The sequence below is a fragment of the Mus caroli genome, chromosome 1, assembly GCF_900094665.2.
Source record: "Mus caroli chromosome 1, CAROLI_EIJ_v1.1, whole genome shotgun sequence".
Taxonomy (NCBI): Eukaryota; Metazoa; Chordata; class Mammalia; order Rodentia; family Muridae; genus Mus; species Mus caroli.
The window spans coordinates 166,920,069-166,943,875 of record NC_034570.1 but is presented as its reverse complement, the minus strand read 5'-3'; the positions used below and the strand labels follow the sequence as shown (position 1 = coordinate 166,943,875).

The 23,807-nt window shown below is 42.4% G+C and overlaps 1 protein-coding gene across 3 annotated transcripts in view; it reads right to left on the bottom strand.

Annotated features, from left to right (window-relative positions):
• Sdccag8 (serologically defined colon cancer antigen 8) overlaps nt 1-23,807 on the bottom strand; it is a 193,913-nt gene that overhangs the window by 129,512 nt on the left and 40,594 nt on the right. For all 3 annotated transcript variants that reach the window (XM_029481038.1, XM_021162638.2, XM_021162554.2), the window contains exons 10-12: nt 17,859-18,011; nt 11,559-11,693; nt 8,233-8,349 (exon numbers count right to left, since the gene is read on the bottom strand). In XM_029481038.1, the coding sequence (XP_029336898.1) occupies nt 8,233-8,349; nt 11,559-11,693; nt 17,859-18,011 (405 nt within the window). The remainder of the gene's footprint in view (nt 1-8,232; nt 8,350-11,558; nt 11,694-17,858; nt 18,012-23,807) is intronic.

The window sequence follows — 23,807 nt, the reverse complement described above, 5'->3', positions numbered from 1 at the left end:
CCCCGCCACACTGACCTGCTGTCCCCGCCACACTGGCCTGCTGTTCCCCGCCACACTGGCCTGCTGTTCCCGCCACACTGACCTGCTGTCCCCGCCACACTGACCTGCTGTCCCCGCCACACTGACCTGCTGTCCCCGCCACACTGACCTGCTGTCCCCGCCACACTGACCTGAAGTTGCATTTCTGTGACGACAAAGCAAAAGCACACATTTACTTTTTTATGGCCAATTTTGTGATTTTTACCAACATAGGGTTGACTTAAATGAAAACCTTATTTGGCTTCGTGCTTTAGAAAAATAAGCTCAATACTTTAAGAGCTTTATTAAGTAGAGATATGCTAGATTATCTGCATAATCCAATGAATTCTATTTTGTACCCGGGCATCACCCAGGATAAGAACAAAAGACAGAGGCTTATTAGACAGACGCTAGGTTGAAGAATTTTCTCAGAAATCTCAGTTAGGCTGTGCTAGGAACACAAATTTCTCTAAGTATGCTGAACAGCGCTTGAGGGCATACTTAGGGAAGCTTTATTACATCGCACACGTGGAACCAGATTCTCCCTCGTGGGCTGCAGCCAGCGTGAAGTTCACACTACATTAATTTGCACTTGTCGATATGCTGCTTTGCAAGTATTCTTACGGCATGCTCAAATGCGGATTCTGAGTCCCTGGCTAGAATATAAACTCCCCAAGGGCAGGACCTGGACTTGCAGTTATTTACCCCAGAGTCTAGTAATCTGGTCTGGGTAAGCCATACCCCCGCCAGCTGTGCAGTATGACAGAGGAGAGGGGACAGGAATGTGTAAGACTACAGTGCTGAAAGAGAGCTTGAAGAAGATGGCAAGCGGTGCTGTCATCACCAGGACCACGTGACTGTATGCACCAAAGCCATGCCCATGTGGCCCCCTCCCAGGCACTCGGTAGAGGGAGAAGTGTGATGGCAGGTGGTAGCTGGATAAGTCTCTGAAGTCTAGCTCTCAGACTTCACCATTATCTCAGGCTGCTGAACAGAGTGTACAGCTTCAGAGAGAAGAGAGAGCTGCAAGAGATTTCCTCTAATCTGTAGGTGCTAATGTCACAAGTAGAAAAGACAAACACTGCAGTTACCCACTTCCAACAGACTCATCGGTCTATGGCTCAGTGTTCCCAGAATTACATAGTGCGCTCCAGAGGCCCACAATCTAGGTCTTGAGGCACATCACACTGTTACTCTATAAAAGAAAAGAAAACTATTTCAGGGTAGCTCATTCCATGGCCCACTGTAAGAGTCGATTCCAATCTTCCTATAGACAGGAAAATCTTACTAACTGTGCGCCACCCGTCACAGTAATTAAACTGCTGCACTCCTGACTTTCCACATTAAACATCGAGATCAGATCCTCCTAGAAAGAATCAGTCCAAACCCTGAAAACTCCGACACAGGGTTTCCAACTTGCCAACCTTCCTTTATTTGTATTTCTCTGGTCTTAAAAAAGCCTGACTTTTAGGAGCTGCAGGGTTTAGTTTGGTCTCTTTGCATCAAATAGATTTCCTCCAAATATCTAATAAACTGATTTTATGAAGTAATTCCTGCAGTGACACACTCCATGCATAATTTCAGTTCTAAAATGCTGACTCATGCTGGCTAAGAGCAACTTTTAAAGCCTTTTTTCCTCTCTAATTTTTCCAAGCATAAATTTTGATGTTTTTGTGTATGCAACCATACTCTTAAGTATTGGCTTTGATTACTTCATGAAGGACTTTGAGCTATTCCATGCTTCCTACTCACTGTTAAGTATCATCCCCAAGATATACCATATGTATGCAACTGAGAAAAGCCATGCCCACTTTCTTACTTCTAAAAAATAAAATTTATAGTAACCTATAAGGAAAATTGTAAAGAAATAATAATGCTGGATTCACACTTTCATCTAAGCCACATGTCGTCATTGTGCCATGAGCCACTAATAAAATGTAGACACAGTCACCACGTGCTCACCTGGAAGTGCTACTAAATATTCAAGGGAGCAGGGATATAGCATGCATTGTTTTATGACTATTCTAAGACCAGTAAATTGCAGTAAGTTATAATTCAGTGGTGATGCTCCCCAGTAAGGCATTCTAGTAATACAGAATTCTAGTAATACAGCCCTCAGAGAAGGGCTGGCAAACTCTTCCTAGAAAGGTTAGAAATCATGATAATATCCGGGTTTTGTGGGCTCTGTGGTCTCTACCGCACCTTCTCAGCTCTGATCTTTTTAAAGATCTGTTTGTACTACTGTAACTAAGTGTCTGTAGGCAGGTGAGTGTGCATGTCATTGTAAGCTTCAGAAGAGGCCAGGGGTGTTGGACACCCTGGAGCTGGAGTTACAGGAGGTCAAGCGCTTCCAGCGCTGGTGCTAGGAACTTAACAGCAGTCTCCTGCGAGAACAACACGTGCTCTTAACTGCTGTGCCCCACTCAGGAAGGAAGCAAATGGAACGCTTAAGTATTGTTCATGTTTTCATAAAACTTCACTTGTGAAATTAGGCAGAAGCAGAGCTTGAATGGGTCTCCATTGGCTAACTCTTTTCTGCTACAAGGAATACTGGCATCAGGTGGGAGCATGCCAGGCATGTGTTAATACCATGTTCTCAATGCAGTCCCACAGGACACTTTGAAAAGCCCTTGTAGCTAGCTGAGTGAGATCCTGAGTTGAGAAGAGCCTGGGATACAGAGCATAGAAAGTTCCAGACTAGCCTGGGCTACATGGTGAGACCTTACTTCACAAAACCAGAAATAACAAAGAAGGGCCTGGTACTTGATCAATGTCTCACAAGTTTTAGTGACTTTTATCTTGGGACAGTCTGATGGGACAATGAACCTTCAGTTCACCTCTGTGGAAGTCTTTCCCTGTCACTTCAGCCCTGGAACGGTTCTCAGAAATGTGTTCTCCTCCAGTCCCTGCCTTGTCCCAGCCTAACTACTGCTGGGACCTGCACTTGGGTGGAAGGAAACAGGTCCTCTAAGTGGGGGGGGGGGGGGGGGGGCTGGTGATCTGTATTGTCTTTGTCCCCAGCAGGAGCCTAGATAAGAACTTGGGCTGCTGGGATGTACACACACATACATGTAACAGGACAGGACACAGAGGCGGCTATCCATGCCCTAAGCTTCAGCATAAAGCTTTCTGCTCCCTTTAGGATAAAGGAGAGTGACTCCCACACTACTCTGCACAGGGTGACTGGAAAAACCTGAGGAGGGGGGATGATGGGGGATAGGGGTTGGGACGGTGGGCAATCAGTCAGGAAAGCACTTGCTGAACAGGGTGAGAACAGGAATTTGATCCCAGAAACCAGAAAGTGCCAGGCATGGCGAGCACTGGTTTTGTTCTGAAGTTAAACATTCCTTAAATTTTTTATTTCTGGTACCACCACTATACAGCAATTTGTAAGGCAATATATTTGGTATAACAAGGGGGTAGGGGGAGAAGATAAAGCAACAGGAGATAACTGACCTCAGAAACGCATATCTGTCACTGCACTACATTAATTAATAATGTTTTGCAAACCATGCTATGACAGTTGTGAACAAGAGGGCCTCCCGTTGAAGCTGCAGATGTTTCTGACTATGGACCGTGGCTCCCTCTGAGGCTGATCCTTATAGTTTGTCTTGCATTTGGGACGGCTGTCTCGAAGTAACCTGCAGCTTTCCTGGCAACTCCACCTTCTTTAGAACTATAGCCATTTTCTGCTGTTTGCTAGACCTTCTGCCAGCAGATCCACCACTTCGACCGCCAGATCCATAGCTGTCACCATAGGGATTGCCTGGGCATCCTCCACCAACCCTGCCCCCTTCATGGACCCACAATTTGATAGCTGTTGTCCATCATAATTTTCAAAGTCATTATACTTTACTCCACCACCAGAGTTACTTCCACCAAAAATTCTCTCCATCATAATCCCACCACACCCTCCTCCACCACCATATCCACCACCTTGGTTTCCATATCCTGGTCCACCACCGCCACGGTCTCCTCTATCTATAGCCAGGATTACCACCATAGCTGTCACCATCATCTCTAAGTACATTGTATCGACCTCCATAACTACCACCTCTGCCACCATAGCCTTCTTTTCCACCAAGGTCTCTAACCACAACCAAAACTACCACCACGACCCCCCAACGCCCAGGTTTCCTCCATTAAGTAGGAAGGCCCAGCTCCCCAACCTCTCTGTGATCAGCAGACTGCATCTCTTGTTTACAAAGAGCCCTTCTCACTTCACAATTACGTTCACTGGCAGTGTGGTATTTCTGAACAACATTTATCAGCTCTGTTATGGTCATCAAAAGGAACAAAGGCAAATTCTGCTTTCCCAACTCTGCTGCCTTCCAGAACCTGGATAACTTCAATGTGCCACACTTTTCAAAGCAGTCTCTCAGACTATATTCTTTGCTATCTTGTTTAATTCCACATTTTTTTTCACTATTCAACGGGCACCAGGCTTTACAGATGCCCCTCGAAAGTGGCTTCTTTCATTCTACCACACGCCCATTAACTTTGTGTAGTACAGTACACATTGCTTCATCTACCTCTTCGACGCAAAAGCAAGTCACAAAACCAAAACCAATGAAATACTCTGGTAGGGTCTCCCATCACCATAGTCTGTCAGTGTGCCCTACTCTCAGAACACTCTCCTAAGCTATCATTCGCAGCTTCAGAGCTCAGACAGACAACGAAAGCTTCCTCAGCTGCTCTGGCCTCTCTGGATCCTGCCTCCCCATCCACCTCTATATGTACCCTTGTGCTATATACATCTCTAAGTTACATAACAAATTTAAAATACGATGATTGGGGGAAGGAGGAAGAAAAGGAGGAGCACAAGAGACTGAAGAATAAGGAGAGCAAAGCCTGCTATGATAGTACCTTTATCAACACATTTCTCTTTTCTATTTTTTACTTGCCCTGGACCCTGATCAAAGGCGAGAGGCAACAAAGAAATATCTTTGAGACTCAATTATTTAATTCAAAACTAACAAAGAAAATTCCAAAGATGCATCTTTCATTTCAAATGAGCTAACCCTGTAATGTAGCCAGAGTTTCCTGAAAGTTCCTGAACCTTAAATACAGGACTCTGAAATAATGCAGTTTGCATTTCAGAGTCTCTGGCCCCTTCTGGAACGTGAGAAGACACAAAGGCGCACCCCAGCCACATGCTCACAGTGCATCAGAGTTCGAAGTTGCAGCTCTGGCAGGGCGACCGGCACAGTACGGAGCACAAAGCCTTCAGAGGGAAACCTAATAAAGAAAGCTAACATGCTTACCAAGTGTCCTTTTCACTTACTTTTAAAGAGGACAGTACTGCACCATTTGAACAGACAAAGACACACCTGCTCTACATTTTGGAATAAACCAACTGCAAAACACTTTTTGAGATAAAGAAATGTCAACATAAGCTTCATGTTATTTGCTAGTAATTATTGTTAATATTCTTCAAAGTAACAATATGATAATATGAGCCTTTCCTTCAATAACGTATTTGTAGGTAAAATAATAAATATCTGAGATCTGTTTTAAATATTTTTGTGAAAGGAGAGGAGGTAGAGGAAGACAATGAGAAAGGAAAACTAGAAAATAAGATGGAAAAATATGATAATGAGGTGAAGTTAAGAAAAAAACTGTGAACTGGTGGGACAAGATTGACACACACTGAATCTAAGTGCTGGAAATGCACAGGTTGTTTATAATGTTCCTTTTGTCTCATATGCTTTTAAGTTCCCATGATGGTGTGTGTGTGTGTGTGTGTGTGTATGTGTGTGTGTACCTGATGTTTATAAAAAAAAAGAAAGTAATAAGAAGCAAAGAAAGGAAAGAAGAAAAAAAAGAAAATAAATCAAGGCACAAAGTTCCCAATCTGCACACAAAATGCCTTTTGTTTTCCGTGGTGCAGAAGCAGCCCCTGAGACTGACAGCAGCTCTCCAAGCCGGAGCGATACAAAAGAGCTGATGGGAAGGGTAATTCACCCATGGGTCCTGACACAATATAAGAAGAAAAGAAGAAAGTGGGCGGAAGAGACAGCCATTGTTCCCCCTCTAACCTTTCTTTCTAATTATGCCAGAGTCAAGGCTCAGGTCGTGAGGAAAATCATTCCAGTGGTCAAGCATTTGCCCGGCTGTGTATACATCAAAGAGGCTCTTGTGCTCACCACATTCCATCTCAGTTTCCCACCTACTTTCAAAACCTATCAAGTGGCCAGATTAGCTAAAATATGAATAAAATGATGCATTATGGGGAATACCTGTTTGCAACCCAAGAGACAGTCTCCTGGTTATGATGACTGTATGATACACAAGGCTTTAAAATTAAATATGTTTCATATCATGGTAGGTATTGCAGATAAGTGCTTGACATGTCCAGCTTTTCAAAGCTAAATGTAAATTTCTCTCCTGGGTGCAGATGGTGGCCAAGCTAAATAGCTCTTCGGTCTTACAGACAGAAGGTCAGGTCATGGCTGAGAGACCAAAGAACAACTGCTGCTTTGCTGCTCCAAATCACCCAGGGAATGAGAAGCGACTACGTCTGAAACTGTCTGTTCAGTACAAACCAGTTACAAAGAGCACCTACAAGCTCTCCTCACATTCTGTTCCAGGAAAAAACAGGAGCATGCAAACCTCTCCTCACACTCACAGGTTTACTGCTACAAACTGGGTCCTCCCCGAGGGTACAGCTTCACCGAAATGGCACCACTAAAGATGACTAGAGAAACTTAGTATTTCGGTCCACCAGGGAACACAGACTCTTTCCTTCAGTTTCAGCCTTTGTAGCATTATGGGCTGATTAAGAAGACAGCATGCTAAAGTAACAGACACTAGAAGGGATTTAAACTAGGTTATTCATTTCCTAAGAAACTCACTCTTGTTACTGTAGGGTTTTGTTTTGTTTTTTGTATTGCTAAAACATGATAATGTGATTCTAAATCATCCCCAAACGCTTTGCTTCTGTGTTCTATTAGTAGGAAATATTCTACTTCTGTAGTTCTGTATAATAACTCAAAAGATATTTAATATTGCAGAGTGTGCCAACCTGACTGCTAAACCCTGTAGGATATCAGAAGGGAGAGAGCACTCCACGTGCTTAGTAGCCCTAGGCTTTCAATCCTCGACTGAGGGAACTTTCCATTCTACTATCAGGGACGCCCCCAACTGGACAAAATAAAATCACCACATGCTAATATGAAAAGATCTTCTAAGATGTAGAACTCATCATAAAGTTTGCATCTACTCATATAAAAACTACTTTTGTTCTGGTTGTCTGGGTTTCGGCTGTGATTTGAAGTATTCTTCACAGGGCTTCATTAGCACTTCCATATTTAATACTTTCCCCATTGCATTTATGTCATTTGTCATCAACAGCTGACGGCTTGAAAGGGAAAATATGTTGAAAATATGATAGAAAGCCTTGCTTAGAAATATGTTGTAAAATTATCTGGAGTCACCTACTTCTGAACTGTATGGATATCTCTAAATTATTGATACTGATACCTCAGTCATATTATTTTAATAGAATACACAATCTGCTTTTCTTGGCTGTAAAGAATGCAAACCTTCAATGGCCTATAACGTAACATAAAAATAGAACATCAAAAGTCAATCTGCCAGAACTTTCTCTTTAAAAGCTTCCCCCAGAGTCAATTAAAATTGCAGTATCTATACAATCTCAACAGAGTTATAACATAAAACATCTGTTCAAACTGAAATTGAAGCGAGTAGCATTTTCCCTAACATTTCTAGTTTCACTGTATTTAGGCTTCCTGAGCACACAGATTCATGGCTATCTTAGTTAAAACTGGTCCAACTCTGCCAACAATCAATTTGATTGACATATTTACATATCAACTCATCTCATCTTACAAATTTTAAAGTTTCTCATTTAAAATTGGATGCAAGTTGGCATCTTTCAAGAACTTTATGTACGTATATTTTAGGTTCAAACTGTGCATTAGAACATTTTTTAAAACTTTTTCTAAGTAATAGATACATATCCAAATGTATATTTATGAACTGTCAAATTGGAATTTCATATGCAAGCAGTTGATTCTCACTACTTCATGTCAGGCGTCTATAAATGAAATTCTTTTAATAGTATGAACTGGGTCCTTACATTAGTTAGAAACATTATAAGAGAAGTAAGTGCCTTAGGGATAAAACCACACCAACTTCAGAAAACATGTTACTAACAGCTTAACAGCTGACTGTGCCAGTTTTCTTCCTTACCTGGTCTTTCATTTCAAGATCCTTGTGAGACTTTGCTTTGTATTCTCTGTGTTCCTTTTCCACCTCATCCTTCTCCATTTTGGTTTTATTCAACTGAAAGCGCATTTCTCCACACACCTGTTAGATTGTAAAAACAGATCAGTAGCCTCTGGAATCAGCAGAGAAATATCTACAATTAGATCCTTTGGTGCCCCCTAGAGGACACACAGATAAAGTACACCAAAACTTTTCTAAGACTATTGAATATGGTTTAAGATTTTGGAGGCCATATAAGGAAGCATTGAGAAATGGCTCAACAGGTAGCGATGTTTGCCACCAAGTTTGATTGCCTGAGTTGATCTAAAGGTCATGCCTGGAATGAGGAAACTTATTCCTTCAAGTTGTGCATTAATGCCACAATGTACATTCATTCCCCTCTCAAAATCAATCAGAAACTATAAAATAATGCAATGTATAACTAAGGAATAGAAGTTAATTTTCAGGATTATATTATATAAAATAGTTTCAAATGAATATTTTCAACGAAAGGCACTACCATCTGAAACCACACTAGCTAAAATCAGTAATTAAAACAGTTCAAGTTTGTTATTATTCACACAGATGGTCATTCTCTCTATATTATAAAATATCTTTTAAAAAACTTCAGCTAAGATTTTAAGAAAATTTTTATGAGGACATTTTTTGCTAATAAACTATATTGTTGATGTTCAGGTATACAATACCAGCATTTATTATGAACCATATAGCCAGCATTAGCCACACTGGTGTAGGTGTGCAATGTGACCTAAATACCATAAAATAACTTCTGGTAAAAGTCATATGCTGGCTTTGAGCATGCGCTACAACTATAACTGTAGCCATCTACATAGGAGGAAATATACATTACAAGTGAAATAACTGTGATATTATTAAATAATATATATAACACCTTTAAAATGTTGCAAACTATTCTGTATGTAATTTACTTTTCTTTAGTCCAGGTCACTCACACGGAGAAACATATTTGAGAAATAGAATTATCAGGAAAATCTAAATAAGGAAATGATGAGCCTTTGCTATAACTGAGAACCTGTAGAAAGTGGAGTTACATCACAACACTTTCTCCGACTTCCAAATCTGCCTTTTAATGGTTGCAAGTTATCTAATGGTTATTCCTGCCGGAAACTTTTCAATTTGGCATTTCTTCAAAAATGAGTTTTAGAAGCTTTGAAAAGTTTTGTTGTTCTTGAGATATTAAACTATAGTAAAGTATGTAACCTATATGCCTCCCTTTGCTCAGATAAAAAGCTCTCTAGAAACAATAAAAGCACCAGAGTTTCAAAGCTATGACAAGACAGAAGCACAGACAACAATGCTGCTCCAGGGGCATCAGAAATGCTCACACCATACACAAGTCTATCTGTAATGCATGAGAGTTGATTCTTCAAAACACTATAAACTTAAAATGCTAAATAACCTGTTCCAAACTGTTTGGCTTCAATAGGTGTACAGATGAAGTGGACAACTTTCAATTTATATCATCAGAAAAATAACAAGTTCTCAATGGTGAAAAACAGACTTTATCTAAATGTACTCCATGAGAAATGTCTGAGTCGAGTCCTCTAAAAGTCACTTCATTCTTTAATTTTAACTCTCACTTTCTTAGTCCTTTCAGCTCATTGCTTACTGTATTCATCTACAACAAACCTTGTAAGTAAGTCTAGGCATTCTACTGAGGTGGAATTATCATCTGAGGATTGGAGGCTTTCTCAAAGTCACTTAGTCTAATGTGTCACTCTCTGAAGTCTGAGTCCTGTTGGGCAGCTGTGGAGACAAACTCATTTTTTTCCACCACTACACTTCATTAAAAGGTGTCTTATATTACAAGGAACCACAAACAAGTGCCATGGCTTCCATCCCCAAACCTGTGTGTCCATTCTTCTACAGACCATCTGCATCCCTGTCTCCAGACAGACATATGGAAGTAAATGGAGAATTAGAGAGAGAAGAGAAATAGCTCCTTTTGTAAATTGCATAAGTATAAATTAGTGTAAAAGCTAAAATTAATTATGATTAATTAATTTAAAACAACAATAGAATAAAATGTATCAAAATTTAAGGAGATATATTATTATATTATAATATTACCTATAAATTTAGTGATAAAGAATGAATTGATTTCATTTATATATTATGTTTGGAAATATTTGCTTTCTTACTGGTCAAGGGATTTACTTGAAATCCAGACAAACTAGTATTTCTTAAAATAAATCAATTGAAACCACTACATGTTTTAGTTCTCACTTCACTGGTCAGAGAGGCCCAAGGCACGAATATATAACTTAATCAATAAAATAAGAATATGCCAAATATAAGATAAAGTTAAGAATTTAATAGAAAATGTTGATTTTAAAAGTAGATGTGAAACAGAAGAGAGAGGAGGAGACTTCTTCTATCCAGCCAACCCATGCTTTAAGTAGTTATTGGAAAGACCAGGCTCATACGATCTACAGAGAAAGAGTCACTCCTTGCTAACTAACTTAGACAGGCAAGTTTTGTTAAAGATTCAACAATTAAATAGAACTATTCACAAGTCTGTCTTTGCCAATTGATTTTTTTGCTACAAATTAGCTTTGGATTTTCAGTACCATAAAGTAAGGACAGAGGAAGAGGCGATTATAGTAATGGCTGTTGATAGACTCACTAAAGTAACCTTTACTATCCTTGAAATAAAAAGACTTTGTATTCCAAACTTCTTTCTAATGACATATGGAGCTTTGGATAATAAGAAAAGTAGTTTCAGGGGCCCATACCATTAATCTCAGCACTTGGGAGGCAGAGCCAGGCTGGACTTCTGAATCCCAGGCTACACAGAGGGGAAAAATAAAAGCAAAAAAAGAAAAAGAAAAGAAAAATGGTTTCAATGTGATGAGATTGCTCACAGGGTCTGAAAACCAGAGGTAGATCTCACGGTGGAAAGAGAAAATTGACTCTGATGTCCATAGGAGTACCACGGTGTGTGTGTGTGTGTGTGTGTGTGTGCCTGTATACAGCACACACATGCATACCACACAACATGCACACACACACATACACCACATATACACACACCACACACACACCATATACACATATAACACACACATATCATACCGCACACAAACACACACATAACACACACACCACACCATACCACATACATATACAATACATACATACACATAACCACACCACACACATACACATAACACACATACAATAATAAAAAAATAAATAAATTTAAAAGAAAAAGGTTTTCTAAGAAAACACGTACTTAAGCCAATTATTAAACCAAAAATTTCTCGGACCTTTGTGACATCCATTTCCTGAGATGCAATGTGGTTCTGAATTTCCTCTAAGTGACTGACAGCTGCAGTCTTCTCCCTGGTGACCTTTTCAACCTGGGCCTCCAGCTTGGCAATATTCTGAGACAGGATCAACATCTGTGAGAGGAAACAAAGAGTCTCAGCAACAGTATTGAGAATATGAAAATTAAGAAGTTATATCATTAGTTTGGTGTCTACCAGCTACTGGGCTCAACACTCTTTCTCTGTGGGCTGGAGAGATCCACTTCTCTACTTTCTCAGCTCACCTCATGACCTGGAATGCCTCTTTCCTTCCTATTCATTCCCTGGCCTCTAACCAATAGTGAAAGGTGTCAACAATGAAGTCTCAAGGTTGTTTGAAACCCTGAGATAGCAAATACGTTACAGTACAGACTTCAATAGAGTCCTTTCAAAGGGAGAATGGGGAAACCAGAAACTCTTGGGTCCTTTCCCACATGATCATTAACCATTAGAAAGAATGAGGGGGGGGAGACAGGGAGAGGGAGGGAGAGGGAAAAGAGGGAGAGAGAGAGAGAGAGAAGGAGGAGAGAGGGAGGGAGGGAGAGGGAGGGAGGGAGAGGGAGGAGAGAGGAAGAGGGAGGAGAGGGAGAAGAAGAAGAGAGAGGGGAAGAGGGGGAGAGAAGGGGAGAGGGAGGAGAGGGAGAGGGATAAGAAAGAGAGGGAGAGGGAGAGGGAGGAGAGGAAGAGGGAGCCTTCCCCAGTCAACAAGGGAGTTCTCAGCAGTTCCTCTGTTGGCAAGGCCCATGTGTCCTCCATTAATGAGTGTCCTCAGTCCTATCAGGAATCAGCCCTGGTAGATGTGCAATTATCTCTGTCTTCCAGGATCCCTCCTTGAGGCCAGTGCCCAGCACAGAGCCGGCTGGGGTCTTTCACACAGGGGCTGCTACTTAGCTGCTGTGCATGGGAACTCCCTGCCTGCTCTGTGCCTGTGTCTGTTCTCACTGTTGCTATCCACGCCATCCTGGACCCTCGCCGTATTCTCACAGTTGCAGTGACATGGAATCCTTCAGCACGCTCAGAGTATCCACCTCATCACCCTCCACCTCTGTACACCGCTGTCATGGCGCTTAATCACACCCGTTCATTGTTTTTAGCTGTCTCTTTGTTTTTTGACTAGAAGTTCCTCAAGGGCATATTCATTAAAAGGGACCAAATGTTCCAAGAGTATATGGATGAATAATTAGAATAAATGGCTTTTCTGAGGGAGTCTGTAGATAGCATCAAGTCCTCCTTATTTATCCTTAGAATTAGAAACATTTTCCAGTCCTTAGGCTTAATGGTTGAGCTGTGTTCAGTGCTAACTTGTTAGTTAACACTGAAAGTGAAGGAATGCCGCCCTGGGCCAGAACTAACCACATAGGGTATCCACTGTGTCTGTCAAGACAGGAGCGAGGTGCTTGAGCTCCATCACTGCCCCCGGCACGTGGACTCTTCTATACATGAAAGACTAAACTGGTGCCCTATAAATAAGCCTAATAAACTCATTAGTTCATATATCCAAAAACACCCAGTGGAATGAGAGATATTAATGGGGATAAATGTCATCAAAATATATTATATACACACATGAAAACACACTGGTGAGACCCATTATTGTATATAATTAATATGTAGTAATAAAAACTCTTAAATTTTCAATACTGAACAAAAGCTTACAGTTAAGTAAGAGCTTTACAGTCATCAGGTGTCTGCACTTGAATTACATAAATAGCATACTTGACCCACATGAAAATAAGAAGCCCTGAAGATACTTTCTAATTTAGAATGATCAACTAATTGACTTTTTCTGAAAATCACAGAGAACTGTGCATTTGATTTATAGTTATTTACATGTCCCAAACATTAAAGGTTGTCTGAAAACTTCCTTGGCACAGAGCTTTGCTAATAACAAACTACAAAGTATCTTTGTGCATATTACAATCTGAACGAATAATTAAAGGTCCAGGAAAATAAACAGGGCAAATAGAGTATCATTTAATTTCTATAATTTAAGTACTCAAGTTCATGATTATTCATATCATAAACCTGTAATTATAGGTCATCTGGACCCATACAGCAGTAGCCAATTTTAGTGGCAAGCTAACAAAACTAATATAGTACTTATTTATACGGAGATAAATCTGTTAAGCATACTAAGAGTGCTCCGTGTTTAGAATAAATACGCAGACAGTTGTTTTGTTAATTGTAAACTCTGTGTCCGTTTCTATTACAAGACACACACCAATTCCTCCTTCCCTCCCTCCCTCCCTTCCTTCAGCCTCCCTCCTTCTACCACCCATCATTTAGCTCCTCTGCCCACGACCTGTCTGCTGCCTCCTGTCACCCACTTCCTGAGGCCTCCCTCCTGTTGTCACACCTTCTTTTCCCCCCACACCCACCATCTGGAAGTCAGCATTACACTGCAGGAGTTTCTCCATCCACATCTGTTGCAGAGCCAGAAGTAACACAGACAGCTGCAGCACAGCTGGATGTCTAAGGCACTGACATCAGGTAAGTCCTTTAAACTTTGACAGGGGCAAGGGAGAGACAAGGACGGCGAGGTTGAGAAAGCTTGATGGAAATGTCTGCACAGTGGTTTCCAGTACACTGACCATTGCATGAAGGGGTAGAAGAGATAGAACAAATTAGGGATTCTGGAAATGGACTATTGTCAAGGGAAGCAACTAAGAAAATGTGTGGACTGTAGGGGGTGATCAAATAAGCATATGATAAATGATGGACTGAACTAACACACCAGAGTGGCTCAGAGAGCACACCGAAGGCAGGAGACAAGCTCACAGCAGGTAACATGGCTGGGGGACTGATGCAAATATGGGCAGGTAGGCAGGGGACCTGTTGTCTAGAGCCTCCCACACAAAGGGACATGGTGGGGAGAGTGGCTAGTCCCTTGAGTCTTCCATTGTTAGGAAGCCAGGAGTGCCTGGTTTTACACTAACTTTACAATGTAATTGTAATGATTAATTGGTCACTTTTCCCATTAGACTGTATTCCTGAGCATAGTAGTGTGTGTGTGCATGTGTGTGTGTGTGTGTATGCACATGTGCATGTGGGTGTACAAATACATGTGTGCACATTCACGCTGAGGCCAGAGGTCTGCCCTGGTATCATCTTCAATCACTGTATACCTTATTTTTTTGAGGCAGAGTCTCTCACTGAACCTGGAGCTCATAGATTCAGTGACACTAGCCAGCCCCCAGGCCCCAGGAATCCTTTTGTCTCCAGCCTCCCAGCACCGAGACTGCGGGCACACACAGCCATGTCTGGCCTTATCTCGTGGGTGCTGTGGATCCAAACTCAGGTCCTAACGTCTGTGCAGTAAGCACCTCACCAACTACACCATCTCCCCGCCCCAGAGAGCGGTTCTGAAAAGCAAAACTTTTCTTTGTGATTCCACAGCGACAACAGACGATCCCTGCTTTCTGCTTAGCCGTGCGCACACTTTCATACACATGAATTATAGTATTTGGAAATATAATGAGGAAGCTCCCTTCTCATTGTTTCATGAATACCTCATTCAGTATTGTGCATTGGCAAGTTTTTGTCCTGGGCGTGAATTTCAGATCTGCTTGAGAAACCGTAAAGGATCCAGGAGGGAAAAGATGCAGGTCCTCTGTAGGCGAGGTGCAGAGATGGAGAGAAAGAAGGACAAAGGAGGGACAGACAGATGCTTGCATGCTAGCCCTTAGCACATGTGCATGCGTGACTGTGACCACAGTACCGTGTTTGCGGCATCTCCATCACAACTACTGAAGTGGTATTATGCAGAGACTTTGGTGAAATGAGAAACTAAGTACTTTGCTTGGGTAACACACACACACACACACACACACACACACTTCAGTCCCTTTAGAGAAAGAATTGTATCAGATTTGGATTAATGAAAATTGGATTACTTGGATTGGATTAATTTTCAGTTCCCCTGAAATGAGATTAAGAGAACTAAGCTACTTGGCCAAGTTCACTCAAGAAAATACATAAGGTACAGCTTGAGTTCATCATTAAGCTTATCTGTTGGTGCTGACGTGTGTAGGCACAAGAAAACTGCCCAGCAGGTCCACGGTGCCTTCCCTAAAATAAAAATGGTAACACACAGGCTCAATGCCTACCATAAGACAGGCATTGGGACATTTTTTTTTTCAAAACATCATCTCATCTAATCCTGTCAAGTGCTTAAAGCATTCATTATGCTTGAAGACTAAACAAGGTCCCAGAGAGGTCAACCTGGGTCACCTCTCACACCATGCTGTCTAGAGCCATTTTCCTTGAGGAGAACAGCATCCAGCTATGAGGAGTCAGTTACTCCTGCCTCTCACGTCGTGCTCATCCTCAGGGCTGGACCTGAGAGCAAATCTGCTGAAGCTCACCCACTTGTGAAAAGGGCTCCTTCAGCTGCCTCCTTGGCTCAGGAGACGACCAAGCACACTCCATTACTCTGTTTTGCCTTCCTATTTGAATCCTCAATGGAATGGTTTTATATTGTGAAGCCACCAAGTCAAATGGTTTCCATGCAGCAGGCCGCTTCCCAAGTGAAAATTCCCTATGTGTGAACAACAGCAGTTTTTGACACTAGTGCTATTTTCTCATACACACAAGAGGCAATTCAAAACTACACCTCCCTCGTGCCTTTTTCGGGAGGAACAGAGGCCACTTCCTTCCTTGGAAGCTAGATTCTAGTCCTACCTATTCTTTGGATCTTAGCTAAACACCACCTTCCCACAAGGCTTGTCATGATCACTTGCAGACAGGACCAGCTCTAACCTCTGCCTTCGCCATGTCTTTCTGATGCCATGGGCCTTCTATTCCTTCCTAGTATGCTATTCATACTTCATTCAAAAATATGTCTGTGAGCACCTGCTAAGTGTGCCAAGCAGCGAGGATGATAGCTCATGTACTCAAGGGCCTCACAGGAAGTTAGAGACAGACATCAACAGTCCAATAAGAATTTGCCATCAATGAGGTATGGGAACCTACAAGGAGGAACCTAGTTTTGCTCTGAGAGGCTCTGGAAGAGACTGCTTCAAGAACTCAGAAGGATCAAATAAAACACAGACTAATTTTCCTGGGAAGGAGGTGAAGTCTGTGAGATTTTTCAAACTTCTTACACAGTAGAGACTGAGAAGATAAGACAGTGCTGCTGCTGCTGATGATGATAATGCTGCTGAGGAGGGCAAGCTGAAGATCAGCAGAGCCTCAGCAAGGACAACGGCAGGAACTGCCTGAGGTGGGGAAAGGCCAGGAACAGGAGAAAGGGCCAAGAACTGAATGGAAGAACAAGGCAGGCCAATAGTTTAACTGGTTGCCACCTACTGGCTTCAACTCAGTTTCTCTGCTGAGGTTGAGGGAACTTGGGGAGAGTAAATGTGCCCTGAAACCGTCCTGAAAAGCTATGACCACAATGCTCTCCCCTCTCCCTGGGTGACATAACTAACTCCCAGTGACCTCCTAGGACCAAAATGTTATCCTCTCCACTGGATACCATCACTAATTCTAACCTTATCGCCCAGCACAAACTCTGGTTTCTGGTTCTACTCCAGTTTATTAATGAGGTGACTTCCCTCAAATATAGCTATCATTACCACACCGTCCAATGTGAAGACTCAACATGTGGCTTCATGTCACATTTAGCTGACATTTCTAATCCTCATGTAGATTTTAAGAGCATTAGTGACTTAGTCTCTCTCTACGTCTCCACACTTCACCCTCTCCAGTCTACCCGACTCCCTCTGCTCTACCACTGGGCGGCATCCAAACCCCACAAAGCACAGAGCTGCAGCTCCTATGGGTGTGGGCTTTTCCTGCACATGACACTCTCCTCCCCTAACTCCACGGTTCACCTACCTATCCTGTCATCTTCCTAGGCCTTACTTCAAAATCCTTCTCACAAAAGTCTCTCATGCCTGTCTAGGCTGGACAGACTTGATGCATCTATGAACGTATTTGCTCAACAGCCGCCTTCCCCAAGGTCTGCATGCCTTCTGTATGCTTTCTGAGAGAGCTGCACCAGTCCTATAACTACAGCCCCAGAGACTCCAATTCATCTGTTGAAGCTGAAAGGAAGATAGAAAGGGGTGCACAGGACTTCAGAAAGGAGGGAAGACGGGCAGGCGTGAGCCCTCAGGTGTGCCCACCACCACTGCCAGGAACGTTGTGCCACCTTCCTTGATAGGAAGGGCTAAAACTGTGAGCAGAAGCCTGCCCTTCCCCACTGTGATCTACCCATCAGATGCAGCCACAGCTGTGGGAGAGCATCTCACCCAATACCTTTGACTCTGCATCTTCCCGCTCTCTGGTTACTTCTTTCTTTATCATCTCCTTCTCCACAGCCCTCTTTTCTTGCTGAGAGGCAAGCTCCTTTTCCAGTCTTTCTGTCTGCCTCTCCAGCTCACTCTTCAGCTGCTCACACTGGATCAAAGCCTGCAGGCAAGAGAGCAAGAAGGAACGTCAGGAGTGGGAAGGCACACCAGGGAGAAATGAGGCAATGATACCCTTTCTTATTTAAGATAGTTCAAATACCTTCTACAGTCCACTTGGATGACTGCTTTCCAACACTATTGTCATAGCAACACCCTGATGATGCACTCTCTCTCTCACTCACTCACAGGTTGCCATTTCACCATTGAAGCTACAAGACTAGTCCGAGACCCCTGTGGTTGAATTAAGGAAAGGCTGGAAGAAACTGAGGAGGAGGGTGAGCCCTTAGGAAGACCAGCAGTCTCAACTAGCCTGGATCCCTGCGGTCTCTCACACACTGAGCCACCACTACGCAGCATACATGAGCTGGTGGTCCAAGGCCCCTGAGAGACACATATACAGCAGAAGACTGCTTGGTCTGGCCTTAGTCGGGAAAGAGGCACCTAATCCTCAAGAGACTTGAGGCCCCAGGGAGTGGGGAGGCCTGGGGTGGGAGACATCTTCTTGAAGACAGGGGGAGGAAGAATGAGATGAGGAACTGTGGGAAGGTGGGTGGGGATGGGGCAATGAATGGACTGTAAAAAAACAAAAGAAATAAAAAAGAAAAACCTCCTTCACTTCCCTTGGACACATTCATAATAATACCATTATCTATAATGTCCAAGAATGAAGTAGAACTGCAAACTACAGTAAAAAAAAAATCCCTCAATCAAATGAACTTCCTATAGAATCTCAGTCCTCTGGCATTTGTCTATGCCTACAGCACTGGCCCAACCCAGGTCTCACATAGCTCACAAGCTATATGATTACAATTTGGACAGTCTAGGATGGTTAAGACAAACACAAGTGACAGTTCATACTGGTAATGATGTGGAACAAGGGGAACACTCCTTCATTGCTGGTGGGGGGTGCAAACTTCTACAGCTACTTTGGAAATCAATAGGGCAGTTTCTTAGAATGGATCTACCTCAAGACTCAGTTATACCACCCCTGGGCATATACCCAAAGGATGCTTTATCCTACCATAAAGGAAACTTACTCAACTATATCTACAGCAGCCTAATTTGTAATAGTCAGAAACTGAAAACAACCTAGATGTCCCTCAACCAAAGAATGGATACATCAAATGGGTTATATTTATACAATGGAGTATTATTCAGCTGATAAAAAATAACATCATAAAATTTACAGGCAAATGGATGGAACTAGAAAAAAATCATTCTTGGTGAGATGACGCAGACCCAGAAAGTCAAACATTATGTCCTCACTTCTAAGTGGATGTTTCAGGGAGGGAGCACGAATGAAATCTCCCTAGGAAGGATATTGTGGGGGGAGACAGGAGCAGGAGGGATCAAGTAAGAGGGAGATGGAGGGAGAAATTATTGGGAGAGACAACTGGAATTGGGGGCTAATTGGGGAGACAATGGAAACTCCACAGAATCTACTAGGGTAGCCCTAACTAAGACTCCTAGCAATGGGGGATACAGAGCCTGACTGAACTGACCATCTCTCACAATCAAGCAAGACTTCCAGGAGAGGAACTGGAACAGCCAGCCACAAAACCTTCAACCTACAATTTGTCCTACCTACAAGATGTGCCATGGGGAAGTGGCCAACCAATGTCCAGTCCAGTTTGAGACCCATGCTATGAGAGGGATCTCACCTCGACACTGTTGGAGGGCCAGGAACCAGAGGCCAGACAGCCCAGACACCTAGGACAGAACCAAATACAACCTAATAATATTCTGCTGTACTCCAAGACCAGAGCATAACTGTCATCAGAGAGGCCAGCAACAGATGGAAGCAGATGCAGAAACCCACAGCCAAGTGTTAGGTGGAGCTTGGGGAATCCTGCAGGAGAGGGGAAGAAAGGGTTGTAGGGGCCAGACAGGACAAGAACATCACAAGCAACCCACAGCACCAACCAGGGAAGCCTGCATGGATCTTACCTAGGCCCTCCTCACATATGTTACAGTTGTGTAGCTTGGCCTTCTTGTGGGTCTCCTAACAGCAGGAGCAGAGGCTGTCTCTGACACTTTTGCCTGTTTTCGGGACCCTCTTCCCACCACTGGGTTGCCTCATCCAGCCTTAATATGAGAGAGGTGCCTAGTCTTATTGCAACTTGATATGACATGTTTGGTTGTTACCCCTGAGAGGCCTGTCCTGTCCTGAAGGGAATCAGAAGAGGAGTGGTTGCGGGGGAGAAGTTGAGGGGGAAACTTGGGGGGGGGGGGNGAAACAGGGAAAAATGNGGCTAGGATGTAAAATATGAGAGAAAAAATTAAAACTATTTGAAAATAAAAATAAAGCAAACAAACTGCACAGCCACATTTGTTGACAGTAGATATGGAAATAGTCTCCATGTACACCATTGGGCTTGAGGCACAGTTATGCTGCCCTCTGCTAAAAGGTAAATATAGACAGAAAATATCTATGATATGCAGCAAACTCTCCTTCCTTCATCTAGAAGGTGTTTACTTTCAGGTCTTTATTTTGGAAAGTTTCTGTTATCCTACAGTATGAGAGCCAATTTCAAACCAATCAAATTGGTTTTGATTAAAACCGGTTCTCCAAGGAAGTTAGCCCCAACTTAAATCCTAGCTGAATTTTTTAATTAGATTGTAAGAGAAATGAGAGTGATTTTTTTTCTATAACTGAATCCGTTGGAGCCTGAAATACTAGGGAATACTGAATTTTGTGCAATTGTGTTAGTTATAATCATTTTCCACTAATCTAGTAAAATACAACTCAGTAACATTTACTGATATAATGAATACTACCGGTATAAGTAAATAGAACCAGTATATCCAAAGAGATTCCCAACTGAACAAAAACTTAGGCATTAACACCATTAAGTATGGGAATAGTAAGAACACCTGAGAGCCCAGCCAGCCCAAACAGCAAGAAGGAAAGATTCCAGTTTTCGAAGGAACCAGAGGAAATGGTCCTCATGGTGGCCTAGCAGGAGGAAGGTTCAGTGGAAAGCACAAAGTGGCGCTGTCAGTCATATAAACAAAGGGTGCTGATGACTGACTGCTGTGCCTGAGGCTTCCGTCCCCTGATGCTCACCAGCAGGCAGCAGCGGAGGAGGAATGAAGAACAATGACTAACCCTTAGGTTACAAATTGTCATGGAGTCTGTCACTAGGTATGTAACCAAGTTCACACATTTCATTTTATACCCTTTTAAATTTTTAACATTTATACTTGGTTACAATGAAAGAAACAGTAAAATTTAGTAACGCGTGAAAATAAAAAATTTAGTCACATATGCATGTATGTTTGTGCACGCACAAACATGTGTGTACACACACATGGAAGCCAAAGTCCACTTCAACCACATCTCTACCTTAATTTTTGAGACATGGTCTCCCACCTGACCTGGAGCTCACCAGTTACATAGACTGGTTGGCTATTATGTCCTAGAGAACCTCCTGTCTCCACCTCCCCAGCAGATCCTACCTCAGGTCTTAATGATTGAGTAACAAGCAATCACCTTACCCTTGGACCTAAATCAGGGAGCTGGCATCCCCGATCTAAAATGTCTCTAACAGGTGGCCTCACCAAGGCTCAGGACTCTCTAACCCTTATTACAGGGGTCTGCAGGGTACTGGTCCTTGTAGTTCAAGGGCTCGAATGTACTCATTTTCGAGAGCCACAGCTGATGTATAACCCTGAGGAAACAAAATCCTCAGAGGCTAGATCACAACTAAGACGATCATGTCCAGGTGGGGCCTGCACCCCATTTTTCCCGGGGGATCTGTGGTGGGTTCGCTTTTTCCTTACTTGGTGGAAATGGCCGCCAGCCTTGAGGAACTGAGAGATTTTGCTTTCCCAAGCCAGTGGATTCCACTCATGTGGCTTCCTTTGCAGGCACTGCATGCTGTTTATCAACAGTTATTTCAAAACATAACTTTGTGGGCTTCGTATTTCTATTTCTAGTTTTATTAAGCCAAAGGATAAAAATTACTATCATAAAGAAGTCAAACATTTTCCACAACAAAACTAACATCTGCCAACTGAAGTTTTAAACCAGGAAACCTATTTTATGACATCTCTAATCTTCCTCCCAACTGTTATAGTTTCCTAGAAATTCCAGCAAAAGACTCATGAATAATAAATTAATATACTACAATGATTTATTGTTTATTGTTAGTGAGCATAAAATTTAAAGCTTATAAATATGAATTTATTTTTCTGAAGCAAAGCCCATTAAATAAAAGTGATTATCAATACATTTAAGATTTTTACATATGAATAAAACACAGTATTGCTTTTAATTTATAAATACTTGCTTACCGGAAACTTATCAATAAGCCTACCCTGAGACTATTTGCATCAGTTAATGACCATGTTCTGAGAAGAGCACACTATATCAGTTTACACTCATATAAGCCTGCATATTGTAGGTCATGTTACTGCTTCTGAAGCAATCAGGAGACCCACTGAATGTGGGTGAATGAGGCTCCTGCTGCTGTGATCACACACACACAAGTCTAAAATAATGATCAATAATACAACACACATGAAGGCCAATAACACAGTTGCTTTTATCACTGAGGGTTGTATATAATACATAACCACATATGCCACATTCTGATGCAGCAGTAGGCTTGCTAATCCCAGCATCACCACAAACATGCCTGAGAGGACTGCAACCCGACTGGGTGAGGGAGTAAGATGCACTGACAGCTTGGTTTTGTTTTGCACTAGACACTGTGCTGCAAGCGGCATGACGGCCATGCCCAAGTGAAGTCTGGTGCTCAATGCTTTTCTGGTCTTTTTTCCACCCCAAATTTCTTATTTCTGCTTTTTTGCTCCTCTTAAAATCCAAGACACAGAATAAAAATGGTTTTTTTAAAACATTTACTGAACCTTCTATGTTGCCATTTGTAAAGAAAATTCTCCTCAGAGTGTTCTTTCACCTCTCTTGTGCCCACTGACTTCCTAAGCCCATGCCTGCACACATCACTCAACCTCTTCAATCCTAAGGCAGGCAGGCAGCCTGGAACCTTTGCTATCTGATTCTTGAATTTTATCAACACATTCTACCCTTACTGATTCCCAGATTATACTTTTTTTCTCCTTAAAAATCATCTTCAGTTGTAGTTGTTACATTTTTCAAGTCAAGCCCTTCACTGACTAACCTTATACACTAAAAGCTTCCTAAGTGGCTAGCACAGAGTCCTGTCACCAAGTTCATCAGGGCGATTTCAGTGTTCTCATCACCTGTGGGAAGCCACATATGCCATTACAAGGTGGCGCTGGCTACCACTGGCCACCACGCTTAAGTTTGGGTAAACAACCAATGTGCGCATGTGCAGTAGAGTTTTTGCCGAGTCACTGACTGGCCGGGGGCATGTTAATGAGGTTTTGTGAGGTACTGAGAACATAACCAATCAGGTGTAGATATGTAAATGAGGTATGTTAATGAGGTTTTGTGAGGTACTGAGAACATAACCAATCGGATGTAGATATGTAAATGAGGTAAAAAGCATAACCAATCCGGGTGTGAGACACGCCTCTCCTAGGCCTATATAAGCAGCACCAGTTCTGGGCTCGGGGTCTTTTTGCCTCTGCAATCAAGCTCTCCCAGTAAACGTGTGCAGAAGGATCCTTTTGTGGCATAGTTCTTGCTGGCGAGTCGGACGCTCACAAGAGTCACCCAGGTAGAAAAAGGGACAGCTTTCAATCAGGAAATAATTTGCCCAAACCACAGATCTAGAAAGTGGAACACAACCGTTGCTGGACAGTACTTCCACACCATTACTTGAAAACAACATTATGAACTGCCTATGCC